Source organism: Scyliorhinus torazame, unplaced genomic scaffold, assembly GCF_047496885.1.
Source record: "Scyliorhinus torazame isolate Kashiwa2021f unplaced genomic scaffold, sScyTor2.1 scaffold_1671, whole genome shotgun sequence".
Classification (NCBI taxonomy): Eukaryota; Metazoa; Chordata; class Chondrichthyes; order Carcharhiniformes; family Scyliorhinidae; genus Scyliorhinus; species Scyliorhinus torazame.
The window spans coordinates 415-27,264 of NW_027309398.1; the positions used below are offsets into that span (position 1 = coordinate 415).

General features: G+C 44.2%; 1 protein-coding gene and 1 pseudogene across 1 annotated transcript; one reads left to right on the forward strand and one right to left on the reverse strand.

The window, feature by feature from the left end:
- On the forward strand, nucleotides 1–26,850 carry LOC140407628 (transport and Golgi organization protein 1 homolog; the record flags this gene model as incomplete). Its single annotated transcript, XM_072494968.1, has 9 exons — nucleotides 1–114; nucleotides 200–310; nucleotides 5,912–5,983; nucleotides 15,520–15,624; nucleotides 15,712–15,834; nucleotides 18,803–18,914; nucleotides 24,595–24,647; nucleotides 24,741–24,831; nucleotides 26,712–26,850. Coding segments are annotated over exons 1-9 (833 nt in total), but the record flags the coding sequence as incomplete, so codon positions are not given.
- LOC140407629 (U2 spliceosomal RNA) lies at nucleotides 17,889–18,092 on the reverse strand (annotated as a pseudogene).

Consider the following 26,850-nt stretch of genomic DNA (forward strand, 5'->3'; position numbering starts at 1 on the left):
TCTTTCTCTCCCTCCTCATCATCCCTGATCCATTAGCTGGAAGAAGCCAAAACTGTCATTGATGAAGCACAGAATGTGAAATCAACAATGTCAGATGAAACCACAGAAATTAAGGTGAGAGAGTAATGTGAACCAATGTGAATATAAATAGTTGGCTGAAACTTTATATTCAAATTTTACAAGTTATCTGTTCCTAAAGGAGGCCTGCAGGGAGCTCGAACAGGTGAACCTTCATTTGGAGACACGTGTGAAAAATCTTCAGGCATTGTTAGAAAAAGAGAAGAAGGAGACGGCTAAACAGCAGAATCTGGTAAGGAAGGACTAGACATTTTTGGAAAGAGATACTTTTGTTTATTACCCTAATATTGATTTATATAGAATATAGACCATAGAACATTACAGCGCAGTGCAGGCCCTTCGGTCCTCGATGTTGCGCCAACCTGTGAAACCAATCTAAAGCCCATCTACACTAATAGTGCAGGGTTTTTTATACTGCGGGTAATGACTCGCGGGTGGGTGTTAGAAATGTTGAGGAGCAATCTGTCGCAGGGTTCCCGATCGCGGGGGAAGCTTCTAACAGTGACAACCGGCTTTTAAGTGGAGAATGCCACCTGCGACCGGCCTTTAAATGCAAACTATACAGTCATAGAATTTACAGTGCAGAAGGAGGTCATTCGGCCCATCGAATCTGCACCAGCCCTAGAAAAAAGCACCCCATTTAAGCCCACACTTCCAACCTGTGCCCAAATCCAGTAACCCCACCTATCCTTTTTGGACACTAAGGATAATTTTGCATGGCCAATTCACCTAACCTGCTTATCTTTGGACTGTGGGAGGAAACCGGAGCACCCAGAGAAAACCCACGCAGACACGGGGAGAATGTGCAGACTCCGCACAGATAGTGACCCAGCGAGGAATCGAAACTGGGACCCTGGTGCTGTGAAGCAACTGTGATAACCACTGTGCTGCCCAGGCAGAAGTGGCGACAGAGAGCGGGTAACGCGTCTGGCATGTTCACTGACATCACGCACCCTGCACGCCCGTGCTTTTGGCATGAAATCACGGGGGAAAGATTCCACCATTTTCTAACTGCCAGTAAACAACGCAACAGGACTATGAAGAACTGAAGATGGATAGTTATGATATAAGGAAGAGAGGATCAGAGACACAAACAGGCCAGGGTCTCACAACTGAATCTGCTGGAGAGAGCTGCTTAGGAGAGAAGACAGCAGGACAAAGCTGTGCTCGTGTGAGCTGTATGCAGAGCTCCAGGGCCTCTGCTGAACAGCCTACTAAGAAGAAACTGAAATCGGGAACAAAGCAATATAAAGATGATTTCTTGAGGGGTGACTTGTTAATTGCGCCGATGCAAAGCTCATGTTTGTTATATGCAGGGACGTACTGGCAAATGAGAGTTGGATGCTAACTGTGTCTTACCTTGCAGACATATTTTCAATTCTAAACAAATTGAACCTCAAATTGCAAGAGAAGGATGATGATTGCTTTGGCACTGTGCAGAAATAGATGCTTTCCAAAAGTCATTGAAAGTTTGGCAAGTGCAAGTACAAAGCCCAAACTACTACATGTTCCCCACACTGATATGGCACATCAAAGAAAACAGTGTTAGTAAGGGAACTGTCAATAGACTGGCAAACCGTATTCAGTTGCATCTGGCTGCACCGATCAACAGTTTTTGCCACTACTTCCCAGAGAAGAAGTTTCAGATTTTGAAAGAGAAGAGATGGGTGAAAAATCCTTTTGAGTTTGAGACCCCAGAGTCAATTGTTAACTTACAGCTGACTCTAAATGAAGAGACTGAACTTCTGCGAATCACCTCTAATAGCACATTAAAAACATGCCACAAGTCCATGAGGCTGTCAGCATTCTGGAGTAGTGTCTCCGAGGAGTATCCAGTGCTGAGTAAAACATGCATTTTGTTGCAATTGCCCTTCACAATAACCTACATGGGGGTAGCTTGATCTTGATTTCGGACAATGCTCGGCACAACATCGAGGGCCGAAGGGCCTGTTCTGTGATGTACTGTTCTATGTGCACGGTTGGATTTTCCATCCTCACAAAGATGAAGACAGCACCTGATATGCACTTTGCCCTCTCCTCCTGTGAACCTGATTGGAGTGAGATTGTGAGGACCAAGCAGGCTCCCCTGTCACATTAAAGGTAAGCAAAAATGGTGTGTTGCAAAGGTCTGCTGGTTGGTAAAAGTGGGTCCCGGGGGGGCAAAAGAAGTTTGGAAAACACTGATATAGAGAATGGAACAACAATGACAAATTTCACTGTTGCCCAGCTGTCACGTGGTTCCATTTTTATCTTTCTAATCTTAGCAAGAGAGCAACTTGCAATGGCCTCTCTTCCTGCTTTTGTGCAGTTACCTCTGGTGCCCTCTCCTAGATAGATCATTGGCCACCTTTTATTTCTCAGCTGCTGTCCGTTGGCGACATTAAACTGAAGTATGCCATTAGTTTTCACATGTACAGCTGCGATAGCCAGCTCTACCTCAGCGTCACTTCTTTCGACTCCTCCATTGGTGCTAAATTATCAGACTGCTTACCCAATTTCCAGTACTGGATGAGCAGAAATTTGTACCAATTAAATATTGGCAAATGTAAAGTCATTGTTTTTGGTCCCTTCTCCAAACTTTGTTCACTCCATGTTTCTCCCTGAGAAAAATTTGGGAATAAGCCAGGCTGTTCGCAACCTTCATGTCAATCGATGCCGAGAAGAGCTCCTGACCTCGTACACTTATTTCCACCTCTGTAACGTCACTTGTTACCGTTGTGGTCTCTAGACCTGACTATTCCAATGCACTCCTGGTTGGTCTCCCACATTTGCCGTAAACCAAAACTACTCTGTGTCTTAGGAAGCAGGAGCATGAGTAGACCATTCAGCACCTCGGGCCTGCACCTTTATTTAATAAGGCCATGGCATATCTGGTAGTAACTTAAATCCCACCTACCTCGGAAAACCTAACACCCCCTTGTTTACCAAGAATCTATCTACCTCTGCCTTGAAAATGCTCAAATACTCCGCTTCCACCACCTTTTCAGGAAGAGAGTTCCAGAGACTCACGATCCTCTGAGTGAAATGAATTTGCCTCATAGAAAGGTTACAGCACAGAAGGGGGTCATTTGGCCCATCTTGTCCATGCCAGCCTTTTCTAATCCCACCTTCCTGCACCAGTCCATAGCCCTGTAGCTTACTGCACTTAAGGTGCAGGTCCAGGTTCATTTTAAAAGAGTTTAGGGCCTGTGCCTCCACCACCAACTCGGGCAGCGAATTCCAGACTCTCACTACCCTCTGCATTAAAAAAAGTTCTTCCTCATGTCTCCGCTACACCATCTGCCATTTATCTTCAATCTATGTCCCCTGGTTCTAGAATTCTCCACCAAGGGAAATAATTTCATTCTGTCCACTATCACTTTCCCTCATAATTTTATACACAAAAATCATCTTTTTCAAATTGGCGACCAGTTATATTTAGACAGTGACCATTGACTTGCAGCAAATCCTGTTCCTTTACCACTGCTGTGGTCAGTGACCCATTTGGCACCCAGTCAGCAATGGTTTGATTTAAAAAATCTTATTTGTGTTTTCAAATCCCCCTCTGACCTTGTCACTCCTGATGCCGTAATTTCCTCCAACCTCATAACGCTACAAGATATGAGCTCCTCTATTCCTGGCCTTTGTGGATTCCCAGTTGTATTTCCTGTATCATTGGTGGCTGTCCTCAGTTGCCTAGGCCCAAGCTCTGGAATTCCCTATCTACGCCTCTCTGCTCCTCTAGCTTACTTTCCTCTTTTAAGACCAAGTCATCTCCCTATGGGGCTTGGTGTTCTATTTTGTTTTCTGCTTGTTAAGTGCCTTGGGACGTTTCCTTGCATTAAAGATGCCATGTAAATATAAATTGCTGTTGAATGTAGGAGACCAGCCAGGAGTGTATTGGAGTAGTTGAATCTAGAGTTGACGGAGTCATGGGTGATGGTTTCAGCAGCAGATGAGCTGAGGCGGGTGAAATCTTTCTGCCCTCCATAAATTTGCAGTCACCCAAACCTATGCTACCCATGTCACAGCAAGTCATGTTCCATAACCCTCCAGGCACGCTGACTTATATTGGTTCCTGGTCAAGCAACAACTTGATTTTAATATTCTCATTCTTTATTCAAATCTCTCCATGGCCTTACCCCTCCCTGTTTCTGTAATCTCTTCCAAATGTACAACCACCTGAGATATCTGCACTTCTCTAATTCTGATCTCTTGTGCATTCCCAATGTAAATTAGGGGGCAGGGAGTGGCATAGTAGTATTGTCAGTGGGCTAGTAATCTAGAGACCCAGGGGTACTCTGGGGGTCCCACACTTTACAGACTTAGGAGCACAGATGTCAGTAATTACATTGGAATACACCATGACTATTTTATACCATTTTTGAATTGAAGGATACTTGTCACTGATCCAGGAGCAGTAGCTATCACAATTTCTATTAATGATTTAGGTAAGGGAACAAAATGTCATACTTCCAGATTTACAGATGACACCAAGTTGGGTGGGAGGGTGAGCTGTGAGGAGGATGCAGGGATCCTTCACTGAGGTTTGGACAAGTTGAGTGAGTGGACAAATGAATGGCAGTTGCAGTATAATTGGGGTAAATGTGAGGTTATCCACTTTGGTAGCAAAAACAAGATTATCTGAATGGCTATAAATGAGACCTGGATGTCCTGGTACACCAGACACTGAAGGTAAGCATGCAGATACAACAGGTGGTAAAGAAGGCAAAATAGTATGCTGGCCTTTATTGAAAGAGGATTCAAGCAGGAGCTGGAATGCCTTGCTGCAGTTCTACAGGGCCTTGGTGAGACCACACATGGAATATTGTGTACAGTTTTGGTCTCCTGTTCTTGCTATACAGGGAGTGCAGCGAAGGTTTACCAGACTGATTCCTGGGATGGCAGGACTGACGTATGAGGTGAGATTGAATCGGTTAGGATTGTATTCGCTGGAGTCCAGAAGAATGAGGGGGGACCTCTTAGAAATCTATAAAAGTCTAACAGGACTTGACAGGGTAGATGCAGGAAGGATGTTCCCTATGGTGGGTGTATCCAGAACCAAGGGCCTCAGTCGGGGGGTGCGGGGTATACCATTTAGGACTGAGATGAGGAGGAATCTCTTCACCCGGAGAGTGGTGAGCCTTTGGAATTCATTACCACAGGAAGTAGTTGAGCCCAAAACATTGTATGGTTTCAAGACGCAGTTAGATATAGCACTTGAGGTAAAGGGGATCAAAGGATATGGGGGAAAGCAAGATTAGACAATTGAGCTGGATGATCAGCCATGATCATAATGAATGGCGGAGCGGGCTTGAAGGGCCGAATGGCCTCCTTGTCCTATTTTTTCCATGTTTCTAAACAAGAAGATCTGCAAAGGATATGCCGACTGGTCTGCTTCAGTATCAAGCCAAACTGAGGTAGGGTCCTTTCTAACCCAGTCCTTCATAAACCTAAGATGAGAGGCTAATTGGTACAGTCTAATATGTGGGATTCCCAAACCTCCCTTAGAACCTGGGAGCTGCTACTTGATGAACTGGGCTTTTTATTCCCTATAAATGAACTGATCATTCCATTGATCTCCTTTCAATGGAGATTCATTGCAGTCTCCTTTCTGACCTTGTGTAGTAAAGTTTGTTTTAGTTTGTTCAAAACCCATGGAATCCTGTGGCTTTGTTCTCTTAGTAAGTGTTTTGAATTTCAAACTTTGTCCACTGCAGACATTATTGATCCTTAACCAGATCTTACCCAAAGCTTGAGGGTTTGGTCCAGGATCATAACACTGTGCACAGAACAATGCTCTTATCTATTTTTGTCAGCACATTAATTTTACTCCCTTTGTTTTAAAACTCAGATTGTCAATGCTCAGAAATCTGTGAAAAAGTTACAAGATGTTATTTCGACTCATTCAACAGAAAACTCACAGGTAAGACAGCCTTGAGGAAGTATAATTGGATGAGTGTGTAGTATTGTCATTGTACAATGTGAATGTGACAGCAGTGTGATCTGGAGTATTGTCATTGTACAGTGACTGTTACAGCAGTATGATGTGGAGTATTGTCATTGTAAAGTGACTGTTACAGCAGTGTGATGTGGAGCATTGTCATTATACAGTGAATGTTACAGCAGTGTGTTGTGGAGTATTGTCATTATACAGTGAATGTTACAGCAGTGTGATCTGGAGTATTGTCATTATACAGTGAATGTTACGGCAGTGTGATGTGGAGTATTGTCATTGCACAGTGAATGATACAGCAGTGTGATGTGGAGTATTGTCATTGCACAGTGAATGATACAGCAGTGTGATCTGGAGTATTGTCATTATACAGTGAATGTTACGGCAGTGTGACGTGGAGTATTGTCATTGTACCGTCACTTACAGCAGTGTGATGTGGAGTATTGTCATTGCACAGTGAATGTTACAGCAATGTGATCTGGAGTATTGTCATTATACAGTGAACGTTACAGCAGTGTGATCTGGAGTATTGTCATTGTAAAGTGACTGTTACAGCTTTGTGATGTGGAGTATTGTCATTGTACAGTGACTGTTACGGCAGTGTGATGTGGAGTAATGTCATTGTACAGTGAATGTTACAGCAGTGTGATGTGGAGTAATGTCATTGTACAGTGAATGTTACAGCAGTGTGATGTGGAGTATTGTCATTGTAAAGTGACTGTTGCAGCAGTGTGATGTGGCGTATTGTCATTATACAGTGAATGTTACAGCAGTGTGATCTGGAGTATTGTCATTGTACAGTGAATGTTACAGCAGTGTGATGTGGAGTATTGTCATTATACAGTGAATGTTACGGCAATGTGATGTGGAGTATTGTCATTGCACAGTGAATGTTACAGCAGTGTGATCTGGAGTATTGTCATTATACAGTGAATGTTACGGCAGTGTGACGTGGAGTATTGTCATTGTACCGTGACTTAGAGCAGTGTGATGTGGAGTATTGTCATTGCACAGTGAATGTTACAGCAATGTGATCTGGAGTATTGTCATTATACAGTGAATGTTACGGCAGTGTGATGTGGAGTATTGTCATTGCACCGTGACTTACAGCAGTGTGATGTGGAGCATTGTCATTGTACAGTGACTGTTACGGCAGTGTGATGTGGAGTATTGTCATTATACAGTGAATGTTACAGCAGTGTGATCTGGAGTATTGTCATTATACAGTGAATGTTACGGCAATGTGACGTGGAGTATTGTCATTGTACCGTGACTTACAGCAATGTGATCTGGAGTATTGTCATTATACAGTGAATGTTACGGCAGTGTGATGTGGAGTATTGTCATTGTAAAGTGACTGTTACAGCTTTGTGATGTGGAGTATTGTCATTATACAGTGAATGTTACAGCAGTGTGATCTGGAGTATTGTCATTGTCCAGTGACTGTTACGGCAGTGTGATGTGGAGTAATGTCATTGTACAGTGAATGTTACAGCAGTGTGATGTGGAGTATTGTCATTGTACAGTGAATGTTACAGCAGTGTGATGTGGAGTATTGTCATTGTACAGTGAACGTTACAGCAGTGTGATGTGGAGTATTGTCATTGCACAGTGAATGTTACAGCAGTGTGACGTGGAGTATTGTCATTGTACCGTGACTTACAGCAGTGTGATGTGGAGTATTGTCATTGCACAGTGAATGTTACAGCAATGTGATCTGGAGTATTGTCATTATACAGTGAATGTTACGGCAGTGTGATGTGGAGTATTGTCATTGTAAAGTGAATGTTACAGCAGTGTGATGTGGAGTATTGTCATTGTACAGTGACTGTTACGGCAGTGTGATGTGAAGTATTGTCATTATACAGTGAACGTTACAGCAGTGTGATGTGGAGTATTGTCATTGTACAGTGACTGTTACGGCAGTGTGATGTGGAGTATTGTCATTGCACAGTGAATGTTACAGCAGTGTGATGTGGAGTATTGTCATTGCACAGTGAATGTTACAGCAGTGTGATGTGGAGTATTGTCATTGTAAAGTGACTGTTACAGCTTTGTGATGTGGAGTATTGTCATTGTAAAGTGACTGTTACAGCAGTGTGATGTGGAGTATTGTCATTGTACAGTGACTGTTACAGCAGTGTGATGTGGAGTATTGCCATTGTAAAGTGACTGTTACAGCGTCATGATGTGGAGCATTGTCATTGTAAAGTGAATGTTACAGCAGTGTGATGTGGAGTATTGTCATTGTAAAGTGACTGCTACAGCAGTGTGATGTGGAGTATTGTCATTGCACAGTGAATGTTACAGCAGTGTGATGTGGAGTATTGTCATTGCACAGTGAATGTTACAGCAGTGTGATGTGGAGTATTGTCATTGTACCGTGACTTACAGCAGTGTGATGTGGAGTATTGTCATTGCACAGTGAATGTTAGAGCAGTGTGATGTGGAGTATTGTTATTGCACAGTGAATGTTACAGCAGTGTGATGTGGAGCATTGTCATTGTAAAGTGACTGTTACAGCAGTGTGATGTGGAGTATTGTCATTGTACAGTGACTGTTACAGCAGTGTGATGTGGAGTATTGTCATTGTAAAGTGACTGTTACAGCTTCATGATGTGGAGCATTGTCATTGTAAAGTGAATGTTACAGCTTTGTGATGTGGAGTATTGTCATTGCACAGTGAATGTTACAGCAGTGTGATGTGGAGCATTGTCATTGTAAAGTGACTGTTACAGCTTCATGATCTGGAGCATTGTCATTGTAAAGTGACTGTTACAGCTTCATGATGTGGAGTAATGTCATTGTACAGTGAATGTTACAGCAGTGTGATGTGGAGTATTGTCATTGTAAAGTGACTGTTACAGCAGTGTGATGTGGAGTATTGTCATTATACAGTGAATGTTACCGCGGCGTGATGTGGAGTATTGTCATTGTACAGTGACTGTTACGGCAGTGTGATGTGGAGTATTGTCATTGTAAAGTGACTGTTACAGCTCTGATGTGGAGTATTGTCATTGTAAAGTGACTGTTACAGCAGTGTGATGTGGAGCATTGTCATTGTAAAGTGAATGTTACAGCAGTGTGATGTGGAGTATTGTCATTGTTAAGTGACTGTTACAGCTTTGTGATGTGGAGTATTGTCATTGTACCGTGACTTACAGCAGTGTGATGTGGAGTATTGTCATTGCACAGTGAATGTTACAGCAGTGTGATGTGGAGTATTGTCATTGCACAGTGAATGTTACAGCAGTGTGATGTGGAGTATTGTCATTGCACAGTGAATGTTACAGCAGTGTGATGTGGAGTATTGTTATTGCACAGTGAATGTTACAGCAGTGTGATGTGGAGTATTGTCATTGCACAGTGAATGTTACAGCAGTGTGATGTGGAGTATTGTCATTGTAAAGTGAATGTTACAGCAGTGTGATCTGGAGCATTGTCATTGCACAGTGAATGTTACAGCAGTGTGATGTGGAGTATTGTTATTGCACAGTGAATGTTACAGCAGTGTGATGTGGAGTATTGTCATTGCACAGTTAATGTTACAGCAGTGTGATCTGGAGCATTGTCATTGCAAAGTGAATGTTACAGCAGTGTGATGTGGAATATTGTCATTGTAAAGTGACTGTTACAGCAGTGTGAGGTGGAGTATTGTCATTGCACAGTGAATGTTACAGCAGTGTGACCTGGAGTATTGTCATTGCACAGTGAATGTTACAGCAGTGTGATGTGGTGTATTGTCATTGTACCGTGACTTACAGCAGTGTGATGTGGATTATTGTCATTGCACAGTGAATGTTACAGCAGTGTGATGTGGAGTATTGTCATTGCACAGTGAATGTTACAGCAGTGTGATGTGGAGTATTGTCATTGCACAGTGAATGTTACAGCAGTGTGATGTGGAGTATTGTCATTGTACCGTGAGTTACAGCAGTCTGATGAGGAGTATTGTCATTGCACAGTGAATGTTACAGCAGTGTGATGTGGAGTATTGTTATTGCACAGTGAATGTTACAGCAGTGTGATGTGGAGCATTGTCATTGTAAAGTGACTGTTACAGCAGTGTGATGTGGAGTATTGTCATTGTACAGTGACTGTTACAGCAGTGTGATGTGGAGTATTGTCATTGCACAGTGAATGTTACAGCAGTGTGATGTGGAGTATTGTCATTGTAAAGTGACTGTTACAGCTTCATGATGTGGAGTATTGTCATTGCACAGTGAATGTTACAGCAGTGTGATGTGGAGCATTGTCATTGTAAAGTGACTGTTACAGCTTCATGATGTGGAGCATTGTCATTGTAAAGTGACTGTTACAGCTTCATGATGTGGAGCATTGTCATTGTAAAGTGAATGTTACAGCAGTGTGATGTGGAGTATTGTCATTGTAAAGTGACTGTTACCGCTTTGTGATGTGGAGTATTGTCATTGTAAAGTGACTGTTACCGCTTTGTGATGTGGAGTATTGTCATTGTAAAGTGACTGTTACCGCTTTGTGATGTGGAGTATTGTCATTGTAAAGTGACTGTTGCAGCAGTGTGATGTGGAGTATTGTCATTGCACAGTGACTGTTACAGCAGTGTGATGTGGAGTATTGTCATTGTAAAGTGACTGTTACAACAGTGTGATGTGGGGCATTTGTCACTCAGCTAATTTCTTATCCAAGTGCCTACCTTACCTTTTATTCTATGAGCTAGAATTTTGTTCACAAGCCGGTTGTGTTGCACTGCGTTTTGAAAATCCATATACACCATAGCAACAGTCTTTCCCTCATCAACCGTCTCTGTCTCCTCCGAAAAACCCCAGCAAGAGTTTGAAAATGTGTGGTATTAGTGACTATTGTCATGTGAGAGGAGAGTACCTTTCAGAAATGGGGGTTTATAAAATAGCTGTAGTGGATGTACCTTTAAGAAATGTGGGGTGATGTCAGAGTGTGGGTGGAGCTGGGCTGTCTGTCTGCTTTTACTTTCGTTTTGGATTTGCAGCTACAGGGCGTGTTTAGTTTTGTTTTAGATTTGGAGAAGCTGCAGTCACAGCAAGATGTGTATGAATGTTCATTTGGTGATTTTGAAGTGGTAACTGTTCTCAGTAGTGAAGTTAAACCGTGTGTCTTTCTGTAAAAAGGGTTCTTTTTGTTTTCTGGATGTTGCAAGGAAAGACCAAGGGTTACTTAGAGTACTGTATCCTTTGGGGGATTTATTGGTGTTGATCGTTGTTAAAATGTTTACTGTGGGTTTATAAAGTGTTAACTGGTTTCATAAATAAGTGTTTTAATTTAAAAGTACTGTAGATTTCTGTTGCATCACACCTGTAGAATGGGACGTGTGCTCCCCATAACCACAATCTATTAAAAGTTGTGGGTCAGGTGAACTCCATGATGCATTTTGGGGTTCTCAAAACCATTCAATAGGGTGGCATGGTGGTGCAGTGGTTAGCACTACGGCCTCACAGCGCCAGGGATCCTGATTCAATTTTGGCTTCAGGTGACTGTGTGGAGTTTGTACCTTCTCCCCCTGTCCCCCAGGGTTTTCTCCTGGTGCTCAGGTTTCCTCCCACAGTCCAAAGATGTGCAGATTAGGTGGGTTGGATGTGATCAATTGTCCCTTGGTGTCCAGGGATGTGCAGGTTAGGTTACGGGGTTGTTGGGCTTTCAGAGGGGTGGTGCAGACGTGATGGTCCAAATGGCCCCCTTCTGCACTGTAGGGATTCTATGATTCCATGAAGTCAGTCTGCTTAAGCATCCTCAATGTGAACTTTGGTGAAACCCCCTATTTAAATGCTTCCTTATTGGTCCCCGGTGGCTTTGATTAACCAGATAGCATAATTTTCTCTTCAAAACCACTTGTGGTGAGTGTGTTTGTGGAAAAAAATTTGAGGTTTTCAGAAGTGAAAAAAGGGAGGAAGAACTGAAAATGCTGGCATGAAGAAACTTCCATCTAAAAAGCAACTTTTCTGTTGTATAGCAAAGCACTTCATGTCCTACAGCCACTTTTGACATGCGGTTACTGTTAAGTGATGGGAGGAGCAATATAGACTCCTGGCACAGCTCTGGAGAGTGTATAGTGACAGAAGGATCTTGGGGTTCATGTGCCTGGATCTTTGAAGTTGGCAAGGATATGTTGAATGAGCAGTTGCCAAAATATGTAAGATCTTTGGCTTCATAATTGGAGGTAGTGAGTTTGAAAACAGCATTATAAAGCTCTGGTTGGGCCACAACTCGAATATTGCATCCAATTCTGGTCACTACACCATGGGAAGATGTGAACTTCCTGCAGAGGAAATTTATAAATTTTGTTCCAAAGTGGAGGAGTTGTAGCTACTGTAAGAGTCCTTCCGGTTTGTTCCCTGTTTATTCCCTTATTTTCTCTTTCTTTTGTTTTGCCGTTACATTTTTCCATGGATGATTGGTGGACCTATGACTTCATGGCAATGCAGCTTGTATGTGGCCTGTGCTGTTAAATTCAAGGAGAGATTGCAGCAGCAGGAGACATCAGTGATAACAGGTGGTGAATGGATATTACTCATGGAATGTTTCTCAAAGGATCGGGGTTCCATTGTAGTTTCACTTTCAATTCTGCAAGCTGGAAGGAGGAATCTAACCACCTCACTTCAGAACTATCGGTTAATTCTCACCAAAAGGCCACGGTGAGAATCTGATCATTTGGGGCAGCACGGTAGCATTGTGGATAGCACAATTGCTTCACAGCTCCAGGGTCCCAGGTTCGATTCCGGCTTGGGTCATTGTCTGTGTGGAGTCTGCACATCCTCCCCGTGTGTGCGTGGGTTTCCTCCGGGTGCTCCGGTTTCCTCCCACAGTCCAAAGATGTGCAGGTTAGGTGGATTGGCTATGATAAATTGCCCTTAGTGTCCAAAATTGCCCTTCGTGTTGGGTGGGGTTACTGGGTTATGGGGATAGGGTGGAGGTGTTGACCTTGGGTAGGATGCTCTTGCCAAGAGCCGGTGCAGACTCGATGGGCCGAATGGCCTCCTTCTGCACTGTAAATTCTATGATAACTCTCCAGAAAAGGTTGTGCAAGCTGAATCCAGAATCTGATAACTCTCTCTGCAAAAAGGCTAATGTGAAGTAGAGACCAGAGTCTGATAACTCTAAGATCATAATGATGTGAAGCCCTCAGTACCTCCTGGAAACGCTGTGAGTAAGACATACTGCTGAACTGCAAAGAAGACCGTTACAAGCCATAGGCCAGAGACTTTAAACCACACTCATTCTGTGAAGAGAGTGCACTGAAGAACTTGTCATCTGAAGCAAGGACTCTCATCTTTTGACCTTAATCCTTATTATTTTTCTCCCTTTCCTTCCCCTCTGTGTTTGTCTGCCATATGTGTGTGGGTAGAGGGTGGGGCAATTAAGGGGGAGTCGGGTGTTAAAGGACATTTAAACAACTGTATTCACTGCATATTTCATATTTGTTCTAGTTACCGATGAGCACTAATTGTGTTTAAACTTACAAACCTGGTTACTGTAATGATTGGATTGGTTTATTGTTACGTGTACCGAGGTGCATTGAAAAGTATTTTTCTGCTAGCAGCTCAAACAGATCATTTAGTACATGAAATAAAATAAAAAGAAAATACGTAACAGGGCAACACAAGGTACACAATGTGAATACATAGACACCGGCATCGGGTGAAGCATACAGGAGTGTAGTATTAATCGGGTCAGTCCATAAGAGGGTCGTTTAGGAGTCTGGTAACAGCGGGGAAGAAGCTGTTTTTGAATCGGTGTGTGTTCTCAGACTTCTGTATTTCCTGACCGATGGAAGAAGTTGAAAGAGTGAGCAAGCCTGGTGGGAGGGGTCTTTGAATATGCTGCCCGCTTTCACGGGGTGTAATCCGAGTCAATGGATGGGAGGCAGGTTCGTGTGATGGACTGGGCTGAGTTCACGACTTTCTGAAGTTTCTTGCGGTCTTGGGCCGAGCAGTTGCCATACCAGGCTGTGATGCAGCCAGTTAGGATACTTTCTATGATGCATCTGTAAAAGTTGGTAAGAGTCACTGTGGACATGCCAAATTTCCTTAGTTTCCTGAGGAAGTATAGTTTCTATTTTGCTTTCTTGGTGGTAATGTCGACGTGAGTGGACCAGGACAGAATTTTGGTGATGTGCACCCCTAGGAATTTGAAACTGCTAACCATCTCCACCTCGGCCCTGTTGATGCTGACAGGGGTGTGTACAGTACTTTGCTTCCTGAAGTCAAAGACCAGCTCTTTAGTTTTGCTGGCATTGAGGGAGAGACTGTTGTCGCTGCACCACTCCACTAGGTTCTCTATCTCCCTCCTGTATTCTGACCCGTTGTTGTTCGAGATCTGACCCCCGATGGTAGCAAACTTGTCGATGGAGTTGGAACCAGATTTTGCCACGCAGTTGTGTATGTACAGGGAGTATAGTCGGGCGCTATGTACGCAGCCTTGTGGGGCCCCAGTATCGTGGAGTTGTTGGGCAGCAAAGGGCCAAAGATATCGGAAATTTTTATAAGAATTATTGGTTAATTCACTTGTGTTGTGACTCCAGGGTCTGTGGGACTGGAATTGACCGTGCGTTAACCTAGGATGTCATAACATTTCGAGATTAGGTTAGGTAAGTTGGAGTTGTCACCTTGGAGCAGAGGTGTACAAGATTGTATAGCAGGTTTAGATAAGGTAGTCAAAAGCTGTTCCATTATGGGGCAGTGCAGTGGGTAGCACTGTTGCCTCACGGCACCGAGGTCCCAGATTTGATCCCGGTTCTGGGTCACTGTCCGTGTGGAGTTTGCACATTCTCCCCGTGTTTGCGTGGGTTTTGCCCCACAACCCAAAGGTATGCAGGGTAGGTGGATAGGCCATGCTAAATTGCCCCTTAAGTGGAAAAAAATTGGGAAATCAAAATTTATTTAAAAAAAGAGCTGGTCCACTATTTACACAGTGAGTGGCAATCACCTGGAACTTGCCGTCTGAGGGTAGTGGGAACAAGATGATGAGCCATTTTGGAAAACAATGGACATGTACTTGATGAAGAGCTTTGGGGATAAAACAAGGAGGTAGGTCTGATTGATTCCTCAACAGAGCCACATGGACTCGATGGGCCAAATAGCTTCTTTCATTCCTGTACTGACTAGTACTTTCATATGCCACATTTCCAGAAACAGGAAATCAGATGATGGACTAGTTGTTCCATTTTTGCTCCATATTGCCTTTTTGAAAAGTGCTATAGGATCTTTTTATGTCCACCAGATCAGACAGAAGGGACCCAAGTTTAACCTTTTGTTTGAAGGGCATCACCTCTGAAAATGTAGCAGTGCTTCACTGCTCCACTGAAGTGTCAGCCTGATTAAATCCTGGAGGATCTAGAGCTCCTAATGAGGCAGGAAATAAATAGCAGGGGTGGTAGAATCTTTCAAGCATAAGACCATTTGTGGATCGCTTCGAGGAGAAAAGAAACTGATGGATTTGCAATGAATCTGAGGTGGAGACATGCATAACTTTATGTAGATTTGTATTTCTTGTAGTTACAGGAAGCCCTTTCTGGTGCCAAAGCAAATGAAAAAAGATTGCTCGCAGATGTCCAATCCGTACAAGAAGAAAATGCTATGCTTAAGCAGAGCAAAAGTCAGGTGAATATACTTTGCTGATCAGAATCTAGGGACTCGTGTAGAATATCTGTAGGTCATTTACAAAGATCTTCTTTTGCGGGTTTACAGCTTCTGCAAGAGGCGGAGGGCTGGAGTGAGCGGCACAGTGAGCTTAACGAGCAGATCCGACTCTGCCAGAAAGCTCAGAGAGACCTGGAAGGAATGCTGGCTTACAAGGACAATGAAATCGAGGTAAGTCAAAACAGATAGCAACTGATCTTTTTAATGAATTTGGTATAATCGATGCATGTAATCTTCAACTCAATTTCTTCATGAGTAAAAACTAATGGACCAAAACCTGTAATGCATGATCCGATCAAGGTTGAAAAGTTGAGATTAGCTGGCGCAAGCTTGAATATTAAAATTGCAGATTATAATATGAAGCACTGAATATGAGGGAAATTAGGTTTTTGCAGTATTGAGGTTCTGGAAAAAGGTTGAGGGACGAAGTCTGCAATAAATCATTTTGGAGCATAGTTTCATGTATTCAAATGTAAGTACCCAGCTGTTCACTTTTTCTTTGGACCTCTTTCTGTCTCTCTGTGCCTGTCTGCCTCGCTCTCTGTGCCTGTCTGCCTCGCTCTCTGTGCCTGTCTGCCTCGCTCTCTGTGCCTGTCTGCCTCGCTCTCTGTGCCTGTCTGCCTCGCTCTCTGTGCCTGTCTGCCTCGCTCTCTGTGCCTGTCTGCCTCGCTCTCTGTGCCTGTCTGCCTCGCTCTCTGTGCCTGTCTGCCTCGCTCTCTGTGCCTGTCTGCCTCGCTCTCTGTGCCTGTCTGCCTCGCTCTCTGTGCCTGTCTGCCTCGCTCTCTGTGCCTGTCTGCCTCGCTCTCTGTGCCTGTCTGCCTCGCTCTCTGTGCCTGTCTGCCTCGCTCTCTGTGCCTGTCTGCCTCGCTCTCTGTGCCTGTCTGCCTCGCTCTCTGTGCCTGTCTGCCTCGCTCTCTGTGCCTGTCTGCCTCGCTCTCTGTGCCTGTCTGCCTCGCTCTCTGTGCCTGTCTGCCTCGCTCTCTGTGCCTGTCTGCCTCGCTCTCTGTGCCTGTCTGCCTCGCTCTCTGTGCCTGTCTGCCTCGCTCTCTGTGCCTGTCTGCCTCGCTCTCTGTGCCTGTCTGCCTCGCTCTCTGTGCCTGTCTGCCTCGCTCTCTGTGCCTGTCTGCCTCGCTCTCTGTGCCTGTCTGCCTCGCTCTCTGTGCCTGTCTGCCTCGCTCTCTGTGCCTGTCTGCCTCGCTCTCTGTGCCTGTCTGCCTCGCTCTCTGTGCCTGTCTGCCTCGCTCTCTGTGCCTGTCTGCCTCGCTCTCTGTGCCTGTCTGCCTCGCTCTCTGTGCCTGTCTGCCTCGCTCTCTGTGCCTGTCTGCCTCGCTCTCTGTGCCTGTCTGCCTCGCTCTCTGTGCCTGTCTGCCTCGCTCTCTGTGCCTGTCTGCCTCGCTCTCTGTGCCTGTCTGCCTCGCTCTCTGTGCCTGTCTGCCTCGCTCTCTGTGCCTGTCTGCCTCGCTCTCTGTGCCTGTCTGCCTCGCTCTCTGTGCCTGTCTGCCTCGCTCTCTGTGCCTGTCTGCCTCGCTCTCTGTGCCTGTCTGCCTCGCTCTCTGTGCCTGTCTGCCTCGCTCTCTGTGCCTGTCTGCCTCGCTCTCTGTGCCTGTCTGCCTCGCTCTCTGTGCCTGTCTGCCTCGCTCTCTGTGCCTGTCTGCCTCGCTCTCTGTGCCTGTCTGCCTCGCTCTCTGTGCCTGTCTGCCTCGCTCTCTGTGCCTGTCTGCCTCGCTCTCTGTGCCTGTCTGCCTCGCTCTCTGTGCCTGTCTGCCTCGCTCTCTGTGCCTGTCTGCCTCGCTCTCTGTGCCTGTCTGCCTCGCTCTCTGTGCCTGTCTGCCTCGCTCTCTGTGCCTGTCTGCCTCGCTCTCTGTGCCTGTCTGCCTCGCTCTCTGTGCCTGTCTGCCTCGCTCTCTGTGCCTGTCTGCCTCGCTCTATCCCCCTGGTGTGCTCCCGCCATGGCACGCACCCGTGCTCCTCCCCGTGCCCCCCCCCCCCCCCCCCCCCAAAAGTTGTAGCTCAGTCAGTAGCACTTTTGCTGAGTTAGAAGTTTGAGAGTTCAAGTTCTATCATATCAGTCTAACGCACTAGTGGGTGAACTGCACTGTTGTAATACAGTAGTGACCAGACCGGGAAATGGAATCGATGATGTGCTAACGTTTTTATCCCAGGTGGAATAGTCCAGTGATTGCTGGATGTGCGTCCATTGAGAAATATAATAAATATCAGTTTATAATTAATCTTTTAATGACTTTTTCAGAGTTACAAAGCCTGAGCTCAGTGTGGACGGGGCAAACCCCTAATCCAGCTCCTTGCCTGCTCCAAAAAACAATTCAAATTGAATCCAATTCATGGTCCTCAAGGGAGACATACCAGATCTGAGTCAAAAGGCTGAGCAGATACTACACTTGATCTTAGCCAAAAAGCCAAGAAACGATGTAAAATTAATCTTTTAAAGCCTTTTTATCTGTAATGGGAATTTTATAATTGCATTTCCAGAAGGAAATTGATGTGTGCAGCCAGTTTTTGTTAAATGTGCTTCCCAGCTGCCTTAATAAATCAAAAGTATTCGGAAATGCTGGTGTTATCAGACAAAGTATTTATTTTAATTTCATTTCACATCTTGATTGACCAAAAAGGATTGGCACAGGTATTTATTAAAACTTTGATAAATGTTCTGGTTTATCAAGATGGTGCTGAGGAATGGACTATTTCCTCCTATTTTGGGTGCCCAATATCTATTCTGAGGTTCAGTCATGTACAAGATCATTAGTTACTAAATATTGCTCCCTCTTCTGTCTAGCAATGTGCTGCAACTTCCAAGCTTAGCAGAGTTACCTTCCCCTTTCCCCACTGTTGCAATATGACTTGTGTGGAGCATTAAAGAGACGTGGATCGTTTTGGGCTATTTCTGTGCTGTAATTACTTTATAACACACTAACTACTTCCTTTAGGATAATGTTAAAAGGCATTTCACTTAGGATCCTTCAAACCAAAAGACAGCAATTTGTTTCCTTTTGGTCTGAACTTGGATCGATAAGGTGATAAATGCGTCTATAACCCACCTTTTAGGGATTTTAACCGGCACCCGTCTTGCTGTTGTTTTCTCCTGGTGATGTAACCTTTCTCATTCTTCCCCAACATCCAGGTATTGACAGACTGTGTGATGCAGCTTAGGCAGCTTGACACGGAGTCTGACATTGAAGATAATGGGTGGGGTAAAGAAGTGGATGGTGAAGTGGCTAATGGAGAGCTGCCAGGTAAAAGCAGTGATCTATTTTTACTCGAGTGTCCTGATAAAATAATGTCCTGAATTTTAGTGTGTCTTCGGGGCAGCACGGTGGCGCAGTGGTTAATATTGTTGCCTCACGGCGCCGAGGTCCCAAGTTTGATCCCGGCTTTGGGTCACTGTCCGTGTGGAGTTTGCACATTCTCCCTGTGTTTGCGTGGGTTTGGTTGGCCACGCTAAATTGCCCCTTAATTGGAAAAATGAATTGGGTACTCTAAATTTCAAAAAAAACATTTTTTTAGTGTGTCTTCAGATTTGAAAATCGGGTTTGAACAAGCCAACTCTTCACCATTCTAATATAGACTGGGATAGTAATAGTGCAAGAGGCAGAATTTCTGAATGTGTTCAGGAGATTGTTCTCAATGCGTATGTCCCAGTGAGGCAGGAAGCGTTGCTGGATCTGGTTCTAGTGAATGAGGTGGATCAGGTGTCAGTAGGGGAACATTCAGGGATAGTGAGGGGATAGTAATCATAGTATTATAAGGTTTAGGTTAGAAATGGAAATGATAAAGGTGGGTGAAAATTATAATCAAAGATTAGCAGGCAGAACTATTTGAACAAAGGGCTGCTTTTACAGAAGAGATACAGTATTGGGTACAGTCCTGGTACATTCTCCTGAATGAAACAAAGCCAGAGCTCCCTGGATGACAAAAGAAAGAGAATAAGATGAAGTAGTAAAGGAGTGTGACAAATGTTGGGTTGATCATACAAATGGAAACTAGGTTGAATATAGAAAATTCAGAGGGGAAGCAAAGAGAGTGTGAGAAGAGACTGGCAGCTAATATAAAAGAGAATCCCAAAATCTTTGTTGGCATACAGAAAGTAAAAATGATAAAAGGAAGAGTGTGATTGATTAGGGACCAAAACAGGGGATTTATGCATGGAGGCGGAGGGCATGGCTGAGATACTAAATGAATATTTTGCATTGGACGTTATCAAGAAAGGTGCTGCTGTCCATGTTATACTGAAAGGAGAGATTGTTGAGACACAGATAGTTAATAAAGGGGATGTATTAGAAAGGCTGGCTATAGTTAAAATTGTAAAGACACTAGGACTGGATGAGCTGCATAAAAGGATATGGAGGGAAGTAATGATGGAAATTATGGAGGGGCTGCCATAATCTTCCAATTTTACTTAGATACAGGGATGGTGCCCGATGACTAGAGAATTTTGGATGTTACATTCCCCTCCACCCCACACCCCGATGGTGTCAGGATAAGCCCTGCAACTACAGGTCAGGCAATTTCACCTCTACCATTGGAAAGCTTTTAGAAATGATAATCTGTAAGAAAATTAAGTCACTTGGACAAATGTAAATTAATTAAAGAAAGCCAGCACCAATTTGTTACGGGCAAATGGTATTTAGTTAACTTGATTGTGTTTTGAGGCAAGAGTTGACAGGGGTCATACATCTGAAGCGGTGTACATGGACTTTCAAAAGGTGTTTTTGTTAAAATTTAGAGTACCCAATTCTTTTTTTTCAATTAAGGGGCAATTTAGCGTGGCCAATCCACCTACCCTACATATCTTTGGGTTGTGGGAGTGAGACCCACGCAGACACGGGGAGAATGTGCAAACTCCACACGGACAGTGACCTGGGGCCGGGATTGAATCTGGGTCCTCAGCACAGTGAGGCAGCAGTGCTAACCACTAGACCACCATGCTGCCCTCAAAAGGTGTTTTTATAGTGGCTTGTCAGCAAAGCTGAAGCCCATGGAATAAAAAGGAAAATGGAGTAGTGGTGAACAGTTGTTATTCGGATTGGGGAAACTAGGTAGTGGGATTCCCAATGGGCTGGTATGAGGAACACTGCTTTTCTCCATCTGTGTTCATGTTCAAGGCATAGTTTCAAAACTTGAGGATGACAAAGCATGGAAGTATTGTGAACTACGAGGAGGCTAGTGATCGACTTAAAGGGGACGTGGGCTGGTGGAATGAGTAGATGAATTTTAATATAGAGAAATGCATAGTGAGAAGAATGAAGAGAGGCAATCTAAAATAAAATGCGCACTTCTCAAAGAGGTGCAGGACAGGGACCCAGGGGTGTATGTGCATAAATCATTGAAGGTGGCAGGCAGGTTGAGAAAGTGGTGAATAAAGCATTACTTGACTTAATAGATAGGGGACAGAATGCAAAACCAAAGTGGGTTCAGCCTCAGTTGTATTATTGTGTCCAGTTCTGGGCACCACACTGTGAACATAGAACATTACAGCGCAGTACAGGCCCTTCGGCCCTCGATGTTGCACCGACCTGTGAAGCCATTCTCAAGCCCATCTACACTATTCCCTTATCGTCCATATGTCTATCCAATGACCATTTGAATGCCCTTAGTGTTGGCGAGTCCACTACTGTTGCAGGCAGGTCATTCCACGCCCTTACTACTCTCTGAGTAAAGAACCTACCTCTGACATCTGTCCTTTATCTATCTCCCCTCAATTTAAAGCTATGTACCCTCGTGCTGGACATCACCATTCGAGGAAAAAGGCTCTCACTGTCCCTATCTAATCCTCTGATCATCTTCTTGTATGCCTCAATTAAGTCACTTCTTAACCTTCTCTCTAACGAAAACAGCCTCAAGTCCCTCAGCCTTCCCTCATAAGATCTTCCCTCCATACCAGGCAACATTCTGGTAAATCTCCTCTGCACCCTTTCCAATGCTTCCACATCCTTCTTATAATGCGGCAACCAGAATTGCACGCAGTATTCCAAATGCGGCTGCACCAGAGTTTTGTACAGCTGCAACATGACCTCATGGCTCCTAAACTCAATCCCTCGACCAATGAAACCGTGCGCCTTTTTAACAATCCTCTCAACCTGGGTGGCAACTTTCAGGGATCTATGTACATGGACACCGAGATCTCTCTGCTCATCCACACTACCAAGAATCTTACCATTAGCCCAGTACTCTGAATTCCTGTTATTCCTTCCAAAATTAATCACTTTTCTGCATTAAACTCCATTTGCCACCTCTCAGCCCTGCGCTGCAGCTTATCTATGTCCCTCTGTAACTTGTAACATCCTTCCGCACTGTCCACAACTCCACCGACTTTAGTGTCATCTGCAAATTTACTCACCCATCCTTCTACGCCCTCCTCCAGGTCATTTATAAAAATGACCAACAGCAGTGGCCCCAAAACAGATCCTTTTGGTACACCACTAGTAACTGGACTCCAATCTGAACATTTCCCATTAACCACCACCCTTTGTCTTCTTCCAGCTAGCCAATTTCTGATCCAAACTGCTAAATCACCCTGAATCCCACCTCCGTATTTTCTGCAGTAGCCTACCGTGGGGAACCTTATCAAACGCTTTACTGAAATCCATATACACCACATCAACTGCTTTACCCTCATCCACGTGTTTGGTCACCTTCTCAAAGAACTCAATAAGGTTTGTGAGGCAGGACCTACCCTTCACAAAACCGTGTTGACTATCTCTAATCAAATTATTCCTTTCCAGGTGATTATACAGGCGTTAGAGTGGGTGCAGAAAGTATTTACAATACTGGTTCCAGGGATCAACGACTTCAGCTTTTTGGCTGATTGGGGAAATTTGATTGGTGTCCCTGGTGAAGAGGTTGAGAGGAAATTTGATGGATGTGTTCAAAATCATGGGGGGAGGGGGGGCGGGCGGGGGGGGGGGGTTCTGGACAGAGGAGACCTCTGTGTTCTCTCCGTGTCTGCGTGGGTCTCACTCCCACAACCCAAAGATATGCAGGGTAGGTGAATTGGCCAGGCTAAATTGCCCCTTAATTGAAAAAAAAGAATTGGGTGCTCTAAATTTCCCATTGGTGGAAGGGAGGGGAACCAAAAGCCCAAGGAAAAGCTCTGTCTGTACAACTGTCAAAAGACATTGTGGGCTGTGACCACTATGTAACTCTAGGGTAAAGTAGTGCAGCCAACTCGTGTATGGAAATGCCTTGCATGTAACAACTGACTGTGTAAATTTGCTAATTTAAAAAAAATCTAAATTCAGGAAATGTGTTGCAGACTGTTGATATCTGAAAACAGAACTGACAAATTAGCGTTTTAGTTAAAAATCCTGTGGCAAGTTTGACAGTTTGGCTGTCAAAACAAAGATTGCCTTTCAGTCAAAAAGGTATGCCTTCAAGCCACAATTCAAGGCCTTGATTCCATAATCTAGACTGGCACTCGTACTGTCCTGAGGGAGTGCTGAATACTCCGAGGTGCCATCCCTCCAACCATCCTTTTAGGCTGAGATATCCTATGTCTGTTCTGATGGGTCAGACAGGGAATTGAAGATCCAGTGGGAAGAAGAACAGAGAGCTCCGGCTGTTCAATGATTTCAGTCAACCAGAGACACCCAAAAAACAGATGTAGTTGTTGATCTTCAACTGTTTGAGAAATCTTTCAGTGTACAAGGTGGTATTGCATTGCTTAGCTCAGTGGTTCCCAAACATTATTTTGCCACTCACAACACGATTCTAGGAGAGTGGAAAGCAGCCAAGTGTTCAAAAGATGGAAGCTGCGAGCCAGTGGATGTGGAGGTCTCTGGATGATGTAGCACGTGGGTAGAAAGCTCAATGGTACAACTTTGAGGGGAGTTCAGGAGCAGAGGGATCTTGGGGTTCAAGTGCATAATTCTCTGAAGGTGGCCAGGCAAGTTGAAACAGTTAAGAAGGCTTATAGGATCCTTGGGTTTATAAATAGAGGCATAGAGTATATTGGAGCAGAGAAGATTAAGAGGCGATCTTATTGAGGTGTTCAAAATTCTGAACAATTTTGACAGGGTAAAAAAGGATATTCCGTTTCCACTAGGTTGGTATGTCAGTGACTATGGGTCACATTTCATGATGGTCAGCAAGAGAGCTAGGAGTGAGATGAGGAGAAACTTCTTTACTCAAGAGAGTTGTTGGGGTTTGGAATGCGCTGCCTGGGGGAGTGATGGAGGTGGATTCCATAGGAGGCTACAAAAGAGAGCTGGATGTATATTTGAAAGTGGTTAATTTAGAGGGCTATGGAGATAGGGTTGGGGAATGGGACTAGCTAGGTAACTCATTTAGGAGCGGTGAAGACATGATGGGCCGAATGGCCTCACTCTGCTGTAAATAACAAATAAAGTAGAATGGGACAGCAAGCGAGTGGATAGGGAAAAGTGGTGAGTAGGAGGGTTAGGGGAAGCAGCAAGGAGGAGAATTCGAGGAGGGAAGAGGTGAATGAGGGAGGAGGAGGGTAAAGTAACAAAAAGGAGAATTGGAGGAAGGAAGTGGTGAATGGGGGAGGATAAAGTAACAAAGGCGAATTGGAGGAGGGGAAGCGTAGTTTTTAAAAGATTGAACATGCACAGTAACCACGCTACAATGAAAATGGTGGCAGCACTATTCGAGGCTTGATCCTCATTTACAAGTACTGAAACAAAAATGTGCTATTGAATGTGCTTTAAAGGGGGATACATTTGTGTTAAAACCCACCATTACATCATTGTTTTTGGGCACCACTTCCCTAGAAACATCTGCCTTCCACAGGGGTACACGTGCCCAACTTGGGAACCACTGGGCTGGCTAATAACTCCGGCACTTCAAAGTAAGTGTTTGCACACGATACAGTGAGAAGTTTGAGATAAGAGCTACTGAATGAACAATATTTTAGCCACTTCCAGTTTTACTGTTTGAAATATGTTTTCTCTTTAGATAAAAGCAAAAAGATAAAAATGAAAATTCAGCAAATGATGGATGTTTCAAGGGTAAGTTGTGGGTGTGTGTGTGTGTTTATATTTAGAATGGCAGTATTTTGTTGGGTGTATGGGAATGTCATTCTCTTTGATCTTTCTCTCAAGGTGCAGACCACCTTGAAAATCATTGAAGAAGAAAAAGACCATTTTCAAGCCAAACTAACAGATGAAATAAAAGCTAGGCATGAGCTGGAAGGTAACATTTTGTTTTTGTGTTAATGTGAAAGTTTGACCTGCAAACAATGAAAAAAAAAGAGCAGATATTGAATTTGCATAATATTTTCTCCTTTATCAGGCAGGGGGTACTGAGGCTAGTTATAATCTCACTGCTGAGATAGACTTATTCAGCAGCGAATCAAACCTGGGTTCTTTCTGTTCTGCACACAGTGTGGAGCTACAGAGTTGTTGAGAGAGCCATGTCTCTTGTTGTTGCTTTCTTGTTTTAAGGGTTGTTTCACACTGATGGAGGGAAAGCTTGCCAGTATGTGTGAAAATGCTCGAAGTTCAAGGCCCTATTTTTTAAACCAGTATTTTGGGGGATAGTTTCTATAATTCTCTCCATTTTCTGTTAGCTTTGTTAATCAGTGGAACTGTTTGTCATTCCCCGATGAGTATGGATAGATTACATGCCTATCAGCATAAAAACAACTAGTCTGTGGGAACCAGTTGCAATTGGGGGCAGCACAGTAGCATAGTGGTTAGTACTGTGGCTGGGTCCCAAGTTCGATTCCCTGCTGGGTCACTGTCTGTGCAGAGTCTGCACGTTCGCCCCGTATCTGCGTGGGTTTCCTCCCACCGTCCAAAGTCGTACAGGGTAGGTGGATTGGCCATGCTAGTGTCCAAAAAAAGGTTAGATGGGGTTATTGGGTTATGGGGATAGGATGGAAGTGAGGATTTACGTGGGTCGGTGCAGATTCGATGGGCCGAATGGCTTCCTTCTGCACTGTATGTTCTATGAGACCAATAGACTGATCACTACTGTGATGATTGTGTAATGTTGATGAAACACAATGTAATCAGCAACCTGTCATGACCCTAATTCAAGCTATGCCTGTCCATCACCCAATTGTCAGTTATAAAACTGTTTAATCTTGGGATTAAACAGGCAAAACAGTCTACAATTTTTTTTTTGTTCATGTGGGCATCGCAGACTGTGCCAGCATTTATTGCCCATAATTACCCTTAAGGGGGAAGGTAAGAGTCAACCACATTGCTGTAGGTCTGGAATCACATTTAGGCCAGACCAGGTAAATATGGCAGATTTCTTTCCCAAAAGGACATTAGTGAACCAGAGGGGTTTTTACAACAATCGACAATGGTTCCATGGTCATCATTAGACTTTTAATTTCAGATATTTTTAAAATTTAGAGTATCCTATTATTTTTTCCAATTAAGTGGCAATTTAGCGTGGTCAATCCACCTATCCGGCACATCTTTTGGGTTGTGGGGGTGAAATCCACACAGACATGGGGAGAATGTGCAAACTCCACACGGACAGTGACCCAGGGCTGGGATTCGAACCCGGGTCCTCAGCGCCGCAGTCCCAGTGCTAACCACTGCGTCACATGCCGCCCCTCAATTCCAGATATTTAATTGAGTTTAAATTCCATCACCTGCCGTGGTGAGATTCTAACCTGGGCCCCCAGATCATTATCCTGGGTTTCTGGATTACTAGTCCAGTGACAATACCATTATGTCACCGCCTTCCAATATCCACATTTGGATAATGATGGACAGCAAAGGAGCCCCTGGGCCATCCAGCTTGTTTCATATAATTGTGATATGTTATGTGTCACAATATGCACAATACAAACGTCCTCATTCTAAGCATGTAATCTCTCAGGAGAGGAGCAAAAATCAAAATTTAAATCCCCAGGCCAATTGGAGGAGGTGGGGGGAATCTTTTTTTAAAAAAACAAACTCCTTTCTGACCCCCCTGATCATTGGAGCTTGGCTCTACTCTGGCCTTGCTAAGTACTATTCATTCTGTGAAGAGGCTGGGATAATGAAAGAGAAGAACGGAAATAACTTGTCAAAAAGAACCCCACTCATTTTCATTTAACCTTCTTCACCCAGAGCAAATTAAGCAGCTTGAACACAACTCTGTAGCCACTGAAACGGAGAAGTCGAGGCTTGAGAATGAATTTAAAACCATGCAGCAGAAGCTGGAGATTCTGACCGAGCTCTACCACCAGAAGGAGATGGCCCTGCAGAA